The 19,317-nt window shown below is 43.4% G+C and overlaps 2 protein-coding genes across 2 annotated transcripts; both read right to left on the bottom strand.

Moving 5' to 3' along the window:
* Positions 1-6,179: 6,179 nt before the first annotated feature.
* Positions 6,180-9,871, bottom strand: LOC137901847 (keratin, type I cytoskeletal 18-like). Its single transcript, XM_068745895.1, has 7 exons — positions 9,464-9,871; positions 8,779-8,861; positions 8,018-8,174; positions 7,665-7,829; positions 7,444-7,569; positions 6,691-6,914; positions 6,180-6,407 (listed from the first exon to the last, which is right to left on the bottom strand). Exons 1-7 carry the CDS (start codon positions 9,869-9,871, stop codon positions 6,272-6,274), a joined length of 1,299 nt encoding a protein of 432 aa, XP_068601996.1. The 3' UTR covers positions 6,180-6,271.
* Positions 9,872-11,645: 1,774 nt separating this feature from the next.
* On the bottom strand, positions 11,646-17,673 carry LOC137901857 (keratin, type I cytoskeletal 18-like). Its single transcript, XM_068745906.1, has 7 exons — positions 17,245-17,673; positions 15,323-15,405; positions 14,583-14,739; positions 12,907-13,071; positions 12,697-12,822; positions 12,305-12,525; positions 11,646-12,184 (listed from the first exon to the last, which is right to left on the bottom strand). Exons 1-7 carry the CDS (start codon positions 17,671-17,673, stop codon positions 12,070-12,072), a joined length of 1,296 nt encoding a protein of 431 aa, XP_068602007.1. The 3' UTR covers positions 11,646-12,069.
* Between the last annotated feature and the right edge of the window lie 1,644 nt (positions 17,674-19,317).

Here is a 19,317-nt window from a genome sequence, read left to right as displayed (position 1 = left end):
GAAGATTTGGATCAGGGAAATAGTGCAGAACCTGATAATTAAATAAGGAATTATGAAACATTGAAGTTTTCTTCATTGGGCAGAATTTAATTTGCTTTCATGTCCAATACTTTTGGCAAGTACAAACTGGACGTCTGTGGTGCCTGGAGCTGCACAGACTGAGCGTTAATATTTCCAAATGATCAATATCTGTGTAAACTTGCTTTATCGAGGCTTCCATTAATCACATGGCGTATAAATATCCGTCATCTGTCTCAGAAGGCTCAGGCGTCCTGTGCCGGCCTTGCAGAAGCCGACTGAGGCATGTCCTGTGCTGATCCTTCCTAAACGCGGCTCCCTCCCTGGGGGACAACTCTTCCAGCGGAGGGGGTGCTTTAAAGAATGCGGAAAACGGTGGGTGTTGACAGCGAACGTTAACTCATTGAGCGCCAGCCATTTTCAGCTCAGCTATATGCTGAGTGCACCAGTTTTCACTCATTTTGCCTGATTTTCCAAGCCCGACAGAATATTCTTTACTATGAGTATGCAAAACCTGCAACCTAACAAAGATTAAAGTCTCGTCTTTCATCAGGAAAAAAAAAGTGTGTTCCTAACATTTTTTTGTTCCGGAGCTATTGGCCGTTGACGGGAGGCGGATTTCAACGTCAGGGTTACAAAAAAAAACGTCTTTAATGGCACTGAATGGGAAATCGGCAATGCGGGGTGCAGCAGTGGCTCAATCAGCTGGGTTGGTTCAGACAAAAATAATATGGAGAGTAGGCTGATGGCTGGAGAGGGGCCAGTCTACCTCCAGAGCACTGCCAAGGTGCCCTTGAGCAAGGCACCGACGACTGTTCCGGGTGCACCAGCAATGGTGGCGTCCTCTCTGCATGTTATGGGATGCCTACATATAATATTATATATATGTGTGTGTGTGTGTGGATCGTTTACAGGGCCCACTATCTGGTGTATTGCATGCACGATGCTCACACAGGAAGCTTTAGCTTTCACATCTCATCGAACATCCTGCCATTTTGGAGGAACAGAAGTTCAAAGGGCGAGACCTTTTACTTCAGGAGGGCGGACTCTCTTCTGCATAACTGGTCTGCAGACACTGTGACCGCTTTATCCGTTGTGTGGTTAAAGGGAGGCGTTGCTGTGATGGCAGCCTCTGTTAACACTTTTCGCTGCCAGTCATGTGCAATTGGAAAAAAACGATGGCTACAAATGCTGCCACAGAGTAACTAAAAATATCACACACACTTTAGTGAGAACATTAGGAGAGCATTTAAGGAGACATCTGGCCTGACAAGATTCTTCCCTGACTGAAAAATGATCCAACCCAGAAAGTGACTACACAGAGTAAAGCTTATGATCAGACAGCTCCTGCATTTCACTATGTTGTTATGGTAACTGACTAAACATAGTGCAACTCGATCACGGCATAGACCTGACCCTTGACTCACACCTGCAGGATGAATTAACCCTTTGCTTTTTCTCTCTGCAGCAATGATTTTGTGACCTCTGAATTGAAATTAGCTTTAGGAAACAGTGATGTGAAGGTCACGTCTGAAAGCCTTCTGTTATCTGAAGGCAAAGGAAAGAGAATAGTTCATCATGAAAGTAGAAAGAAGCTGAATATTTCAATCTTTCTGTGTAATGTCTTTGTGTATGAATATCTCCGTGGACACTTATAGGGAGGTGCAGCCTGTCCTTTGGACAAAATATTTTTTCCTTATATAGCGTTTTTTGAAATTGCATGTCTGATTAATATGGAAGAGGAGAACATTCATGTCAGGAAATAAAAGTTTAAAAAACAAACAAAAAAAAAGATACATTTGTGAAAGTTCTGGGGAAAGTTTGTTGTTTTCCTGCATGATGATGAGAATGGTTATTAGATGAGTCCCCACCTGATTCCAGTGTGCAGACCTCATTCCCTTCTTTAATCTGTCTGCTTTCACTCGGAGCCATTCGGGAGTCTCCTCAGACGTTTGGTTCCGAGCCACACTCCCTGTGGGCCTTCCTTTCTGTCTATGCTTTGGCAGCTGAAGGACAGGAATATCAAAAATGTGAGTGTTCGTGTGTTTTTGAACTGTGTGTGTGTGTGTTTCTGCTTGTGTACTTGGGATACTGCTGGGACATCATCAGCTGCAAACAGGAATACAATGTGTAATCCTGGAGTAACACGGATTAGACAATTATGTAAAAGTCAGACTGGTCCATTTTTTAGAAGACACATGTTAAGCCATGATCTAAAGATATGTCAAGCCAGAGTCAATGACTGGGACACACAACCACACGTTACTATGCTGGCAGGAACATGTAAACAGCTAAGGCATTATTACTGGGTACAGTCAGGGAAACTACAGCTCTGACTCAGTTGATAGCTACGCTTTGCTAGCTTTTCATTGCATATAGTCAAGCTAAATGTGCAATTATCCTTTTTGACTGTTCAACTGCAGGATGCTATTCTTCAGCATGACATGAAAGGGCCACCCTATCCTGTGGGTGGGGAAGGGTCTTTTGTTGATTGTACTAACCAACCGAAAGTAAAAGTACATGTTTAAAGTTTGCTGATTTTCTTTATTGAACATGAGGTACATTTTAAATTCTCTGTATGTATAAACATTATAAGATGCATGCAACATCAAGTTGCACGTGTGCCATTAACTCCGTCATCGCCAGCCGTTGTCAGCTCGGCCATACACTGAGTGACCGCCGTTTTCGCTCATTTTGCCCTATATTTCAAGACCCACAGAATGTTAGTTACTATGACAATGCAAACAACAAACTTACCAAAGGAAAGTCTCCAGGCTTTTTTTTGTTCTAGAGATTTTGGCCCTTGAAAAGAGGCAGAATTCACCAAAATCACCAGTTTCCAACGGAATACGGAGAAAAAGCGTTTTCTGTGCAGATAAACATTTCCGGCTGGTTGCTGACTGTAACTCTACATCTTTATTTGCTCAACTAAAACATGACAAAAAAGACAGTGTGATGTTGAATACATAGATACGTAGCTAGAGTTAGCACTTGTGCTCACACCTTTCCACTGTGTCTCACACACTTTCCCTTTTCACTTTTAATCATTTACTCTTTGCTCTGGAATGTGAGTTAGTTACTTATTTAAATTAAGGTTCATGGTTCATCAGATAATGACAGTCAAATCAATACGGTGGGGCGACTCACTTGCAGGAAAATAAATCAAGTCTGCTATTTGTCTTTGAGTGTCTTCTTCGTCATGAGCAATGCTGCAAGCTTTCAGGTGGTTGAGCTCTTGGAACACGTCTCTGAAAGATACCACAGAGCTATATTTTTAGCCGAGCCTAGCCAGTCGTCTTTGTGCTCTGTTGCCACTTTCCGGCCACGAAGTTCTTTTGGATGGTTTCCACTGGACCCACACAAATGAGTCAGTCAGAAGGTCCAGCCGACTCAGCGCTGCAGCTTAGGGGACTCTTGAGTTTCCAGCTCTCCCCACATGCATCAGGACTGGAAAATGAAAATGGGGAGAGAAAATGGTGGCTGGAAGCTGGCCCAATGCCCAGTCCTGTCTGCCCTCTGTGCCTCCTTCATCTCCGCCTCCTCCTTCTTCTTCTCTCTCTCACTTTCACCTTTTTCCAGCTTCCCTTGCACCTTTTTTATCTTTCACTTGCTCATTGGCCTCGACCTCTATGACTGTAAACACATTAACAGTTATCAAGCTCCTCTATTGTGTAATCAGCTCCCTGATTGGTTCGTGAGACAGACACCATCTCTATGTTCAAGAGGAGACTAAAGACTTTCCTCTTTAACAAATCTTATAGTTAATCAATGCAATAATCAATATGCTGTCAGAGGCCAGCACTGGTGGCTTAACATCATGACACACTGAGCTCCTCCCTCTCACTCTAATTATTCATGTTATAAATATATGTGAGTAATCTCTCTCTCTCTTCCCTGTAGTCTTGTGCTCTCTCTCCCACTGTTTGTCCTTCTTTCTCTTTCAGGTCCTTCTGTCCGTGGCGCTGCAGAACCTGGACCTGTGGCCCTCAACACTGACGTCCCTATTGCTAGCATTAGCATTTATAGCTTTATATAGCAGCTCTTTAGTCAGTATCTTGATCAGCAGCCTGTATGTTACGTTATGTTTTTGTCTGCTCCTGCTTTCTGTCTCTCTATCACTCACTCTATCTCTTTTTGTTTTTGATTCTCCTCCTGCCTGTCCTCGTTTCTGTCTCTCCAGCTTGGTCATTGTCTCTCTGTCTTTCTACCGCTGTCTCTCTCTCTCATTCTCAACCCAACCGGTCCAGGCAGATGGGTGCCCACTATGAGCCTTAGGTTCAGTCCAAGGTTTCTGCCTGTTAAAGGGGACATATTATGAAAACTCACTTTTCCAATGTTTCTACACTGTTATGGTGATTTTGGGTCCTTAACCCCAAAACAGCAAAATAAAGCATCCAGTCAATCCTTCGTAGTTTTGGTAGGTCTGTAAGGACCTCCTGAAACACGTCTGGAAGAAATCGCTCCCCTTCTGACGTCAGGAGGGGGAAACGTGCACAAAATATGCATGCGTGCGTGCGTCCCTGTGTGTGCACTCTCTTCACCATCATGGTGACGAGGAAGTAGAGCCGAAAGGTGAAGCTCTCCATTTACTGGTCGATCTCCGTTCCTAAACCCACCTGTGGTGACAAGCTTTGGGTAGTAACCAAAAGAACAAGGTCGCGCGTACAAGCGGCTGAGATGAGCTTCCTCCATCGGGTGACAATGGGAGGCTACGGAGGGAGCGTGAGACTGTATACGCAGAACAAACCGTGGAGACTTAACTTGTTGTCAATCAACCAATAGGCGAACAGTTCAACCCAAGACACACTTAAGACCGCCCCCTCACTTGAATTTTTTTTGCTGCATTTTTCTTCTGCAGCATGAACCAAGTAAATGGAAGAGCTCGTTTTTATTTATTTATTGATATTTAATTATATTTATTTCCACATATATTTTGAATTTTTTAATCTTGTTTTATATTTTTGTATTTATATTAACTGTTTCTTTTATTTATTTATCTGTATATATTTTTTCTTTTCTTTATCCCCTCCCATTTATATTTATATTTAATTCAGGCAGTTTTGGTCCTCCATAATTACGGGGCAAGGCTGAAGAATGAGATCACCATGCAAATCTCCCAGGAAGCTGAAGAAATTCCCGGCACTCACAGCAGACTGTATGTGGGAGGATGGTGGAAGGAAGCCAAACAGTGTGTCTCTTGACTTAAAACTTTAAGGTCACGCTCATATTGGAGCCTCGGGCGATTGTAGGGACGCCCACAGCGTCCCAGTATTACGTCCCTGCATTAATCCATCTTCACTTCGACACTGTTCTGTGCCTCTGTCAGAGCCCCGCCCCAAGTCTTCACGGTCACTGACCCAGGTCTGCAGATTAATTTGTCCAAAGTCCCACCGACATGTCATAACTTTAAACCGTTGGGCATTACGAGAGAATCCTCATTCACACCCATATACCCTCCTGAAGGGTATCAGTGTTTACACACACACACGCACACACACACGGCGGTTTGAGCAGCAGTCGCTCAGACTCGCGTTAGACCCGTGTTTGCACGTCTCAACTCTAGCACGCAAACGAAACTAAATGTATTTGTATATATGGAGGCTTGCTGGCTGATGATGATGCAAAAACCTCTGAAACTACAAGTGTGAATATAAATCAAATAATGCAGCCTCGGACCCACAACCATTGGGTTGCAACACCAAGGTTTATCAAATGAGCCACAGGTTCATCGCCTTGCCTCGCTATTTGGTCCAGGCCGGTCAGAGTCCAGGGCTGTTTTTCAGTCCGAGACCGCCCCTGGGATAGAACCCAGTCTCAGAATTATATTGTTACATTTGAGTAGCTTGTGAATTCCAACCATGTCACAAACATAATTATTGTTATGTTATTATTTTAAAACCTTTTACTCTTTATATATATATATATATATATTTATTTATTTTTAATAAATTTCCATCTGAAAACTAAGTAATTATCAAATATAAAATACTAGTCAGACAGTGTCTCATTTTATTCTGGCCATCTCTGGAAGTCGACCTCTAAACGAACATACATAGTCTTAGAAATAGTGCTGCACCTTACCGTCAGATGCAATTTAGTGTTTTTGGCTCCAGTATATTCCTGGAATCACTAGGCAACATAACTTGGAGGTTAGGGTTGAGGCTAGATTTTATTGCTCCAGCTTTAAAAAAAATTAAAAAAATATGGTGGAATACATGATGGTACACTTTTGTTCGTTTTTTTTACATATCTTTTAGATTTTCTCGGTCACAACCTTTTCGCTGGATTTGACGTCTTTACTTTCTGATACCAGTTTACCGTCCACCAGAGTCTGAGTGACAGTCACCACTTTGGTCTGGATCAGCCTTTCATCAACTGCGTCCTCGAGTCTGGAGAAGGGAACACAATTGTTCTTTGTTAGAGGCCGTTCTTTGTTAAGACTAAATGCTCTTGTTTTTGCTTTCCATATCAATGCTGGATATTTGCATGAAGCAAATTTGAATCAAATTTGCAAGAGGCTCCCCGAGAGGAGCGAAGCTCTGCTATCGCTCTGCTATCGCTCTGCTTACAATGCATCGGCTTTTGCTCTATCGCAAAGATTTTCAGGTCATTTTTGGAATTTGTTTTTTACAGTGTCATCCATAGAAATCTACTTCCTCTAATTATTCTCACCTCAGTTCTTCCCAACCATCCAGCAACCTTCTGTACTCAATGATCTCAGCCTCCAGTTGAACCTTGACGTTGAGCAGGTGGTCATACTGTCTTGTCATGTCCTTGATGTCGCCGTGAATCCGAGAGACCTCCTCCTGCAGCCCCAGGATGCTCATGTTGTACTTCCCCACCTCCATGTTGTAACGCAGGTCAGTGTCCTGCAGGGTGGCCTCCAACGATGCTTTCTGTCATGAGTTGAAGAACATTTTGAATATGCAAATTGATTGATGCAGTAGACAGCGTTTGGCCGCTCTTCCTCCGTAGCGCTCTTATTGAGGGGTAGATGAAACGTTTGATACTAATCATGCTCATGCTTTGTATTTGAGGCTGGTACGAGTGGCTCAGTCTAAGGTAGCAAAATAGATAAACCAAATCTGCTACTCAGTGCCTTTCAAGCTCACACACGACATTCTGGAAGACGACAGATTAAACAAATGCAATTGGCGAGCAAAGCTAAACTAATCAACTCCAGAATTTACTGGACAGAGATGAGAATGGTGTTGATCTTGTCAATATAGTTAAATTCCCAAGTATAAATGTAGAATTTACAGTTCAAAGGAAGGACACGTTGGAACTCAAACATGCTGGATTGGCCTTTGTACTAAGATACGAGCCTTTAAGGAGAGGGTAGATTTATCAGGACGTGAATCTGAAACTGTATACGCTGAACAGACATTTAACATTCAAGTTGCCCAAGCGAACCAAAGCTCATACCAGACTGAGTTCAGACTGCAGTTCAATGTCCAACACCTGACACCTCCTCCTGCTTTCATTCTGCTCACTCACAGCCTCCTTCAGAGCAGTTGTGCTCTCAGTCACTCGGACCCGCACCTCTGTGATCTGAAGGTAATATAAAGCACAGACAGTGGATAAAAATAAGGTACGTAACAGCCACCATTGACAAATGAAAATGTGTTCATGCATCGTTGAATTACTTGAGATTCATGCCACGCTTTCAGCTCCTCTTGGTTCTTGAGGACTATCTTCTCATACTTCGCCCTCATCTCCTCCATCATCTTAGCCAAATCTTGTCCTTTAGGAGCGTCAACATCCACATGGACACCAAACTGGGAGATTTGCGCACGCAATTCAGCAGTATCCTGTTGACAGGGAAATAGGCAGGGAGTGACTTCCTCACGCTTAGTGGGGCTATCCTGTGTAGGAGGTTAAGGAACAAACAATTTTTACAACTATTTCCAGTGGACTAACAGTCCCCTCATGCAAATGCAACACTATCCTTTAGTTGGGCTAGGCCAAAGGCAACCATCATTATACATTTCTGACTCACTGTCTTCTGGTTCTTCCTCAGGGTGATCAGCTCTTCCTTCAGAGTCTCGATGTCAGTCTCCAGGTGCAGGCGAATGACGTTGGTGTCATCCAGAATCTTCCTCAGTCTGGTCACATCAGCTTCCACCATCTGACGCATGGAGATCTCATACTCCATCCTCACAAAACATGTTGCATATCGGATAAGCTGATGCTGGGTAGAGAGTCTGTTTCATTTTCTACAGAACGCTAAACGCTCACTTCACGATGAGCAAAAAAGAAGAGTCAACTGGACTTGTTCAAGTTAGATCGAAGATGTTTCACCTCTCATCCGAGAGGCTTCTTCAGTTCTGAGGGACTGGTAGAGAGTTAGGATACTTATACTAAAGGAAGAAGGGACCGAAATGACCAATCAAAACCAGACTCCCCAGGAGTACTCCCCAGTCAGGGTGAGGGGGGTAACCCTTCACCTTTTGGAAACAAAGGACTCATTTGTCAGGTTTCATGACTGCCGGGGAGTATCAGCATTCACAAAGAAATGCTGATACTCCTGGGGAGTCCGGTTTTGATTTTGGTGATTTTGGTCCTTTCTTTGTTACCTTATTTTCTGCTTAAACACGAGTATAAGTATCCCAACTCTCTAGCAGTCCATCAGAACTGAAGAAGCCTCTTGGATGAAAAGTCTTTGATCCAACTTGAACAAGTCCAGTTGACCCTTCTTTTTTGCTCATCGTGATTTACCACGACCTGGATGACTGAGAACCTAAACAGATGAACACTCACTTGACTTTGAAGTCTTCGGAAGCCAAACGTGCATTGTCAAGTGAGATATCAAGATGGGAGATGTCTTTGATCATTTCAAAAATCTGGAAGGCATTCAAAGTTTGTGTGAGACTCATGGTGCTTTCACATCTCACACTATTGATCTGATGGACAGCAAACTCAAGTTTTCAATTTGATAAATTGCGCTGGTGGAAGGCCGTGTCTCTAATAACATAATGAAAGTCATAAAATAACAAAGCAGGTTATATATTTTATTCGGACCCTCATAGCACTACATGTAGCTCAAGATAAGAGTCCATAGTCTATAAACATTGTGAAATCAGGATAATGTACCAACACTTGATAGTGCAGGAGCTCTGATAAGAAAATGTTAAGATGAAAGACTCGGGATGACTTTCATGCCGACGATATGACATGCAGAATCAGAATACTTTATACTTTATTGACTCCAAGGAGGAAATTGCTTATTGAGGCAGAACATGAAAATTGTGTTTAATGAACACTTCATATCCAAGCTGAACTTCAACATTCAATATCTGAAAGATATTTAATACACAATCCATGAACATTTGTGGTTTTTATGCTACATGACCAGATGCAGCATAAAGTGACATAAAACATATGCTCAAAGGTTGTGGGTTTCTTTTTTTTCTCCTCAAAATTAATTAATAATTCATTGACTCACCTTAAACCTCAGCTCCGCGATGACGCCATTGTACCTGCTGAAATCCTTCCCTTCTGTGGGGCCTCTCTTCTCGGTGTACTCTTTAATCTTCAACTCCAGCTGGCCGTTGACCCTCTCCAGACTCCTCACAGTCTCCAGGTATGTAGCCAGGCGATCATTCAGGTGCTGCATGGCCATCTTCTCATTAGCTATGGCCAGGCCCGCTGAGCTGATCCCGGAGGACTGGATGTCATATCGAGTCCCGAAGCTGCCTACCCGCGTGCTGTAGGTGGCGGATGAAATTCTGGTGCCATAGCCGCCTGCTCCTCCACTGACGCTGAAGGCAGAACCCCTCTCCTGAGGTCCGTAACCACCGGTGGTGCGGACACCAAGAAGATGAGAACTCTGACGTTTAAGCAGGGGCTCCATTGCTAGAAGAAGTATGCTGATCAGTCAGAGGAAGAAGTGACACTATGGAGGGGTTTAGCAGCAGAGAGTAACCAGGTGTGAGCCCGAGTGTCTTATATAGCACTGTGAAAAGCAATATTCCTTCATGCCACTCCTTTCCTATCTATATGACATTTTTAACTTTGCCTTCTTGCTGGACTTTGTCCCTTAACACCTACTATGAATCAATCTCTGTGAGGTAAAATGTTTCATTCCGAAAGTGTATCTATGAGTTTTATCCCTGAAAATAATGAAAGCTATAAACAGACACGTGTGTCACAATCCTCTCATTGCCAGCTAATTCCAAAGAACAACTACTACCTGGTTTATTTGGAACCGACACAGAAAAAAAGTGAGAAATAGACAGTGTTCTGAGGGAAGAAACTGCAGTGGATTTATTTGTGCTTGTTGTTCTCCCACTTTCATCCAACCATAATTCCAAGAATTATCCCAAAAGACCCGATTCACAAAAGTCTTGAGAGGACAGTCTGAATCATCTGAGGAAGAGTAGGCAGAGCAGAGTGAGTGCCACGGACACTAACCCAGCAACGTTAACTCTCATATTGAGATTTGGTAGGTGCTGGTGTGGTGGACCTGGCATGCATGAAACCGCCACCAAAGGAGAGAGCTGTCACCCGGACACGATAAGAGTATATGGATGTGCCCTAAGTGTCTATTTGCATAGTGGTGTGCTGTACCACTGTCCTCTGCTTCAACTCCCTTCATGGCGGTAGCTTGTTTATTAGCAAAAGCTTGCACCACATTCATGTGCTCCTTGTCAAATAGAGGATGATTGAAATTCCTTGAACCTGTATAAAAGGTGGTGCTGTCAAGCGATTAAAAGATTTGTGCAATTAATTAATTTTGATCTGTAATTATTTAATGTAATTAATCTATTTTTTAATCTCACCTAAAAATTGCAGAGACAAACCCTCAATTTGAGGTATTTTCATTTAAATTCTTTCCATTATTGTTGCAGATCAAAAGATGAATATATAACAAACAGTATTATTTTTCTTTAATTATTTTATACTTTTGTATACTTCTTTAGACTCTGGCGGATGTTACTGTAAATCTTCTCAACGGTCCCAAATTAGCTGATTGCGGCTCAACATTTGTGCTCCAATTAAGTTCAGGTAGAGAAAAGCAGCACCGACCTGGTTTTAGAAGATATTTAGACCATTTTTAAAGAGTTGCATTACTGATCGACTCACAAACTGGTTTTTGTCGCTGCCATAGGTTTTGCTGACCTATCACATCGAGCTCAGGCGTCGCGATGAGCTGGCAACTCATCTAGGGTGTACCCTTTTGCCTGTAGTCAGCTGGCACAGGCTCCAGCACGACCCGCGACCCGTTTTTCGGATCAACGGCTGAAGACAAGATGAACACGATTGTTTCGTAGTCAAAAAGATCTGGCTCATGGTTTACTGTGATGTTCAGGGGTTTTAAACGAATGAAACTAAACACAGCACAAGTAACACGAGTACGGTAATATTAACGCCTTATTCATCTTTCATTCATGCTATAATGAAAGATTTACACCCTCGGAAAAAGATCTCTGCCATAATTGCTTAATCAAGTTTCTAACACTGAATTGTGATCGTCGAAGTCTGTGCACCGTTGCCCATTGCAAGCATGAAGAGCAAACAGAAGACCAGCAGCTATATTTAACGATTAAGATTGATGTAATTTATGTATGATATTTATGTATGATATAAACAAAAAAGATATTTTCACACCAAAAAACAAATTGAGGAATTGACTTTATTGAGATGTCTGTATGTCACAACACAACAAGCAGACGTTACTGGCCAGGAATAAAACCATAGACGAGGAAATATATATATGTTTGCATTGAATTGATATTCTTTTGTCCCTTTGAAATGTCCAATATCTTTGATTGTGCTGTCTCCAAAGAAGCTCACAACAATTCGATTCTGAACTTTTGTAAAAATCTTCTGGAGCATAAATAGATCATGATGAAATAAATAAAAGCTGACTCAGGTTTCTTCTGATCCAGTTCTTGCCATGCGCCTGTGCGAGAGCGACCAGGAAGTCAAAATTATTGTGTCTTTGTTAGCGCAGTATGAAAAAGTAGAAGAAACGGAACCCTTTAACCTATGTTGTCGTTTGTATGTTAGAATGCAGCAACAGAATCGGGGGGGGGGGGCTTCTGGTCTTTAAAGGTTCTTGGTCTCGGTGCTGGACGATACCACCTTGCCATCCATCAGGGTCTCGGTGACAGTCACCACTTTGGTCTTCACTGTTTTCTGGTCTTTCAGGGCATCCTGCAGTCTGAAAAAAAAGATAATTGAGGAAAAAAAGACTGTGAACTTTGCGTCTGCAGCGTGTTTGATGATGCAGACGCATCATAAAAATGAGTCCTGAGAACCGGAATCATTAGTTGAAGCTTACGTGAAGTCTTCGCCCTCCAGCAGGCGTCTGTATGTTGCGATCTCGGCCTCCAGCTTCATCTTGGTGTTGAGCAGGGCCTCGTACTCCTGTGACTGCAGCTTGATGTTGTCGCGTAGCTGGGAGAGCTCAGCCTCCAGGCCCAGAAGGATGTTGTTCAGCGCATCCATCTCCATGTTGTAACGGGTCCCGGTGTCTCTCAGCGTCCCTTCCAGAGAGGCTTTCTGTGAAAAACAAAACAGGCATTGGGAAAAGAGAAGAATGGGTTAAAATGCTCCACGCCATGGCGACGGCTCCCCCGAGTGTGGACGTGGGAGTGCTGAGCTGGTTATTGCAGTGCGCTTAGACGAGCGCGTTGAGGTAAATGTGCCGTGTGCTGACACAGCGCCTCTCACCAGGCTCCTCTGCGACTCCAGCTCGATCTCCAGGGTTTGCATTTGTCTGCGTAGATCGTTCACCTCCGTCTGGGATCCCTTCAGCGCCTCTGCATTCAGGTCCACCTGCGTCTGCACGTCAGTTATCTGGAACAAAGATTGATGGGCAAGATCTATGAAGAGACTTTACGTATTGTGATCAGGGATCTCTCAGTTGCTTCATCATCATACCTGAGATTCATGCCATGCTTTCAGATCTTCTTGGTTTTTCTTTGCCACCTTCTCATACTTAGCCCTTATTTCTGCCATTATCTGTGACAGGTCTTGTCCTTTCGGAGCATCAACATCAACGCGGACTCCTGAGTTAGCAATCTGGTTGTGGAGCTCCAAAACGTCCTGTTAAAATAATTAAAATAAAATTAATTTAGACAAATTTGATGGGTTTCAACCCAAAAACAGCGAAATAAACCATCCAGTCAATCCGTCGTAGTTTGTGTAGTTCTGTAATCAAGTACAGAAAAGCTTCTGGAAGAAACCTCTCAGACTGCGACGTCACAGTACAAAAATGTGCTTGCACGTGCGTGCATCCCCGTGTCTGCGCTCTGCACGTTCAAGTCGCTGCAAGAGTCGCCGGATCAGTTGCCCGGCAGTCCAGAGATTACCAACATGTCAGGGAAATACAATCGCTGCTCTGTTGTTGGCTGGACTGAACAACATAGATCTTTACACCGGCTACCAGCTTCAGAGCACAAGAAGATAACTTTTTTTTTTTGTGGTATTGTTCCGGTGAAAATTGCCAAAGAAATGTATTGTGTGCTGAAACGTTGCCTCACGGTTACCATGGTAGCACTGCTGCACGCGTGCTCGCTATGAATGTACTTTTGCTTTCGGGTTTAGAGCGTTTCTGGCAGAGCTGTTTGAGACAGAAATGAGGGACGCTGTCCTGCAGCATCTGTTTGAGACAGAAGAGAGGGACGCTGTCCTGCAGCATCTGTTTGAGACAGAAATGAGGGACGCTGTCCTGCAGCATCTGTTTGCTATTTTGACCAAAGATACAGATACAGATATTTCATATAAGTGCCTGAGAACTGTGTTAACATGTGGAAGAAGGGAAGAATATGTGATCCTTAAACCTATAATATGTTAGAGTAAGTCTTATTCTGTAGTGTTTTCTTCGTCTGCACATTAGGATCGGAGCCCTTTCAACATGAAGCTGCTCATAATTCAGAAAGACATGATGATTTCTTCATCACCCGCCCTCTTCTAAATAAAATAACCTCAAGCTGGTTGTAGAAACTGCCCTGCGGCATGCAACGATATGTTGCTGCAGTTGTGGCTTTGTGTGCAACACATCTACTTTACCAAACGCAAAAGATAGTGATGCTTTAAGGGGCTGTTGAATTTAGTTAGTAAACGTTTACTCAGAATTTACGGCATGGATCTTTGCAGAAATGATCTTTTGAGGTCTTTTGACACTGGCTTTTCTCAAAACAAAATCACTAAACTTTATTTACTCCCTCACTGAAGCAGCTTCAGACATTTGAGCGACATTCAAGTAAACAATTTTTTTTTTGATTGACAGAACATTAAAAACCGGAAAGGTTTCTTAGAGTATTCATGAAATTGAAAATAATTATCAATAATTGTGTTTTTTCTACTAGTTTGAGGCGGACGGACAAATGGAATTTCACATCTCGCAAGTGATGGCAGGTGGTTCTTTTGTTTGGCAAAAATATTAGATGAAACCACCGAAGGGCATTGAGAAAGATTCGGTACATTAAACGGTTAACGTTTTACAACAGTGATCGTCAGTCTTCATTAAGTATTGTGGAAATGACATCCAAACCTATTTTTCTGTGACTTGGTCTTGGCTGTGTGGTTTTGTGTTGTGATGTCATCACACTCACACTTTCATGGTTTTTATTCAGATGGATGAGCTCCTCCTTTATGGTTTCAATCTCACTCTCCAGGTTCATGCGGCTCATGTTGGTGTCATCGATGACCTTCCTCAGACCGATGATGTCGGCCTCCACAGATTGGCGGATGGCCAGCTCAGACTCGTATCTAAACAGCATTGGGGGAGGAGAGGGGGGGGGGGGTTAACTTAGACACCTGGTGCAGCTGCTCGGATTCCCAGAACAGCTGCGCTACTCACCAGAACTTGGCCTATCTAAATAACCTGATGAATAATGGCTGTGCCAAAACATGAAAGTGTGTTTGCTTTGTGTGTTTGTTTTTTTTTGCATTATTTGCTCGGAGGACAAATTGCTACCTGTGTTGTTGCTACGACTCAAAGGAGATGACTGATGACAACAGTTGACTCTTTACAGAAGGATGTTATAGGGCCGTAGGGTGTGACAGACGGTCACTCTTGGTGTTTAACCTTTTAAAGCCCTTTTAAAGCCCAAACTCACATTTTTGGAAAATAAGGTCTTAATGGAACCTTCTTCAAATTTGTCACACAAACAATTAGCATAAAGTTTTATATAAGTAATTTATTTAAGTTTTGCTATATCCGGAATTTGTGTTCATGAAAAATGCTGAAAAGAAATCTAACTTCTGAAGTAGAAGTATAAATGTGTATAAAATAGGGTAGGTTTGGCCATAAAGGGTTAATGATTTCGGTGACACCCTGAGAGGAACTCACTTCACTCTGAAGTCATCAGCAGCTAAGCGAGCGTTGTCGATGCTGAGGAGCAGGCGGGCATTGTCAGCGGTGGCATCAAACACCTGGAACAGGGTCACAAGGAAAGGCTTCAGATTCAAACTCAGGACATGGGATGAGAAGAAAGCATTTTCAGAAAGCTGTTTAAAAGCTGTTTCGTTGTATTTCTTTTTTTGACTGATACAGATGTGTGTATATTAGATCGTTAGAAAGCCAAATGAGTGAAAGGTTCAGCGGCGCTGTGCACCTTCCAAAGAACAAAACGAACTAACAAAACAAAAGTCGCAGATGGGCTGCAGCGTTTGCTTAAACAGTCCCGGTGCACCAGATAAGGACTGGGATGGACGAAAGAGGAGCCATTCAGGTGCAAAGTCCACGAGCCAATCAGTGGCTGCCAGGCCCCAACTGTCCTGCCGCTGTTAGCAAACAGGGACTGCCCACTCGCAGGACAGGTGATTCGCATGTGGCGGCTGCAAGCTGTGTTTGCACGCTCAGTCACGTGAGCGTGCACGACTTCACCCGTGTGAAAGTGCAGCTCATTTAACAGAGTCCCACTGATACGACTCATTTAGCTAAACGAACAAAGCCAGATGTCATTGTTACTTTTATTCAGTGTTTATTCAGTGTATTGAGAAAAGTACTTTTGTCTTTGCCTCCCAGTTGTTCTCCTTGTTCCCAGAAGGGCTAACTGACCTTGATGCTGCTTATCTGTGCAGCTTCCACAAGGATAAACACGAGAGAAAGTACTTCTGCTTTTTTTTTTTTGGCCATTCAGCATTCAGATCTATCCATGGAACTTGGTTGCTTGGTTAGTTCAGCATTCAAGCCTGCCACCAGAGGACACTTCAACCCTGCCAACCTTCCCGCCCTGCCGCCGTGCCACGTTTCACTTTTCTTTTACGTGGTTAAAGGATTGACGAACATGAAGTATCAAGCTGACATTTTTTTTCTAATGTGGTTAAACAGCTTTTCAAAAATGATGTCAGAATTAAGTCAAATGAACACGTATATTATTCATACCATTATGTTACAAACAAGACACAACATTATTCCACGGCTTGGCATTTGCCTTTCTTATTTTGAATCAAGCAATCAATACATTTGTCCTGTTGCTGTGTGTTCGATGGCGATGTTATAAGAGCCAACAGCATGCTGGGTATTGTAGTATGCAGTGTAAGATAATCCCAAAAGAGGACGCTTCACAGGATGCTCGTATGTTTGAAATGAAATGTGACTGAAACGGCAGCTCCTTTCAGTTCCATTTGTTCCACTTGAGCCAATGGAGTCGCTTGGAAACCACACTGCAGTTCTAAAATGCTGAACATAAAGAACAAATGTGCCACGTCGTCAAAATGCAACGACGTGAGTTCCTCTTGCTACTTGACCCGTTTTTATTTTGTGTATACACAGTTGTCATGACGACATGAGGGCATGTTCAGTCCCACATTTCAGTCCCAGCAAACAGAACTGCGTGTTATTCTCTACAAAGAAGACAAAGGTAACGTCTGCCAGGCCTTCCTGAGACACTTTGGTTGGATTTTATTTCCCTGCGTCTCTGACCCAAGATGCTCTAGTTCTGGTGTTGCCCTCTGACCCCATGGCCCATGTGGCCACTTTGAACTGTGGACCATCAGGAAACCCTTCATCCCACTCTTATGGGAAACAGTCAGGATTCATGATGGGGCCAAAAGGAGGCCAGGAGAGCCAGAGTATATTGCTTGAACACATTTGAAGTCTAAATACCTTCAAGGTGTTCTCAGTTACACATTAATCACATATTCTCATCTCACAAGTCAACTTTCGATCCACATATCTCACATGGCCTCGATCTACCGTCCCCTTTAATGGTTCACACTTAACTCATCAGCACATGCACAGTTCCACTTCCCCAGCTCCCTCCTCACCTTCCTCCTCAGATCGTTCAGGATGACCTGGTACTTGCTGTAGTCCCTAAAGTCGGGTCCACTCCTCGCCAGGGCCTCCTTGATCTGAATTTCCAGCTTCTGGTTTGCCTGCTCCAGGTTCCTCACGGTCTCAAGGTAGTTGGCCAGCCGGTCGTTCAGGTTCTGCATGGCAAACTTCTCATTGCCAATGATGTCAGAGCCTTTCCCAGCGCTACTCACCTGCATGCTGCTGGAGAACCCAGCTCCAGATCCCATGCCTATTCCGCCTCCTGACCCACCGCGGCCAATGGAAGAGACACTGATACGGGCCCCACCAGCACCGCCGTGCATGCTGGGCGTCTTGTAGACAGGCACTGTGGAGGTGCGGGTGACTGACATAGCAGGAGACCTGCTGCTAGTGGAGGAGTGCATAGAGAAGACAGATTTCATGGTAGAGGCTGCGTGAGAGAAGCAAAGACTTGGCAGGCAGAGACCGGAGCTCACAGACACAAGGCAGGAGGACACGGGAAGCGGCTAAACTATATAAACCTTGTGAGCCTTCAGTTCCACCCCTCAACCACTCCCCCCGGCACCGAGAGTCACCGCCCACTTTTCCAGTGGCCTAACCGCAGCAAAACTCAGAGTGGCTTCGTCCTTCACAACCATAAAACCTGTTAAACTTGATGTTAACACTGCACTGAATAAACGATCAGCGCTAATTTAATTTATTCTTCCGTCTGCTTCATTTATATAATACTTGGAAAACAAACGTCTGTGTTGGTTTTTATTTCCTGTTTACCACATCTGTAGGAATGTCCAACAAAATTACTCAAAACATGTCCTGGTTTCTAATTTGTCCACGTGCAAATAGAGGCTTTCTGCTGGATCACCTCCCCCAGCCTGAATGAATCAGTAATCATTTAAGTCTTTGTACACAAAGGATTTCATCAGCAATGTCAGTCGTCGTGGGCCCCACCAGGTTAGACAAGATTCCCATTCAATAATAAATGCATGTATCATCATCATCATCATCATTGTGGTCTTTAACTCTTCTCATGTTAATTTAATCTCATTTGTGTTTATTCCAGCCGAAACATATCCATAAATGCATACATTGTTTTAATAGACCACGGCGAGAGTGACAAATGGGAGCGCTTTGATGATATAAAGATATTAAAGTATAATGGGTAACACTTCTGGATAAAGAGAGATAAGGTGCCTCCAGATGTTGTGCACAGTACAGTATGTTACTACCATACTTAGATGGATGTGTGCCTGGCTGTTCTCCTCCCATAGAGGATATGGCCAAACAAAGGAAGCCTCCCCTGCAGACCCGCAGGAACAATTACCTTCTAATCCAGTCAACATGTCCCAGAAGCCCCCCCCCCCCCCCCCCGCCAGTTTATAACACAAGCACAACACATTCCACTCGTGCTGCTCCCAAAGCTACTTGTTATTGGCTGGTGCATCAAAGATTTTACTTGCTTTTGCTCTCTTGTTAGGTTCACGGTTTGTTTTGTTTGCCGTTGGGAGGCGGTTTTAATGATTCCTAATATACTTATATATATTCCGTATTAAAGCTTAACAACAGCAGCAGACAGTTGGCATCAGCGTCTTCTCAGACATCCTGTAGTCGTGTTCAGTCTCGTGTTCAGTCTCATCCTCAAGCCAAGGTCTCCGTTTGTTTTTCATGGAGAAACATGACGCAGGAAATTAAAGTATAAAGAGCTCCTCCTGAAATCATGACAACCATCGTACAAAGTTTCAGAGAATGAAGGAAAAATATGAAAGACAAATATCAAGTTTTTCTGATGAGTATCCTGAATCCTGAAGTGAGTATTTCAAAATAAATACAGCGTGAGCCGGTGGCACATGGATGTCACACGGATCATTTCATGCTTGGACAGTCAACATGGTTAGCATCAACTAGAAGTGCAGGGAGTTGCCAAACAGGTCTAGCCTTTTATTCAAGCACCGTGAAACTACAAATCAATAAACTGAAGTATAAGCATTTACGTAACTGTTTCGTGAAACATGTCATAGGGTAAGGATTATTTTTTATTATTTCATAGAATCACTTTTTGGTGGCGTGAT

Source organism: Brachionichthys hirsutus, chromosome 2, assembly GCF_040956055.1.
Source record: "Brachionichthys hirsutus isolate HB-005 chromosome 2, CSIRO-AGI_Bhir_v1, whole genome shotgun sequence".
NCBI lineage: Eukaryota > Metazoa > Chordata > Actinopteri > Lophiiformes > Brachionichthyidae > Brachionichthys > Brachionichthys hirsutus.
This window is presented reverse-complemented; position numbering and strand designations above follow the sequence as displayed.

What these genes read in the sequence shown, in the direction of transcription:
- LOC137901847 (XM_068745895.1), bottom strand. Translation starts at nt 9,871, where the DNA reads ATGGAGCCCCTGCTTAAACGTCAGAGTTCTCATCTTCTTGGTGTCCGC. An exon ending in TCGCGGAGCTGAGGTTTAAG is followed by an intron (nt 8,862 to 9,463) that starts GTGAGTCAATGA and finishes AATGCCTTCCAG; the next exon opens with ATTTTTGAAATGATCAAAGA. An exon ending in TGCAGTCTGAACTCAGTCTG is followed by an intron (nt 6,915 to 7,443) that starts GTATGAGCTTTG and finishes AACTCATGACAG; the next exon opens with AAAGCATCGTTGGAGGCCAC.
- LOC137901857 (XM_068745906.1), bottom strand. Translation starts at nt 17,673, where the DNA reads ATGAAATCTGTCTTCTCTATGCACTCCTCCACTAGCAGCAGGTCTCCT. An exon ending in GCTGATGACTTCAGAGTGAA is followed by an intron (nt 14,740 to 15,322) that starts GTGAGTTCCTCT and finishes AATGCTGTTTAG; the next exon opens with ATACGAGTCTGAGCTGGCCA. An exon ending in CTGGAGGGCGAAGACTTCAC is followed by an intron (nt 12,185 to 12,304) that starts GTAAGCTTCAAC and finishes CTTTTTTTTCAG; the next exon opens with ACTGCAGGATGCCCTGAAAG.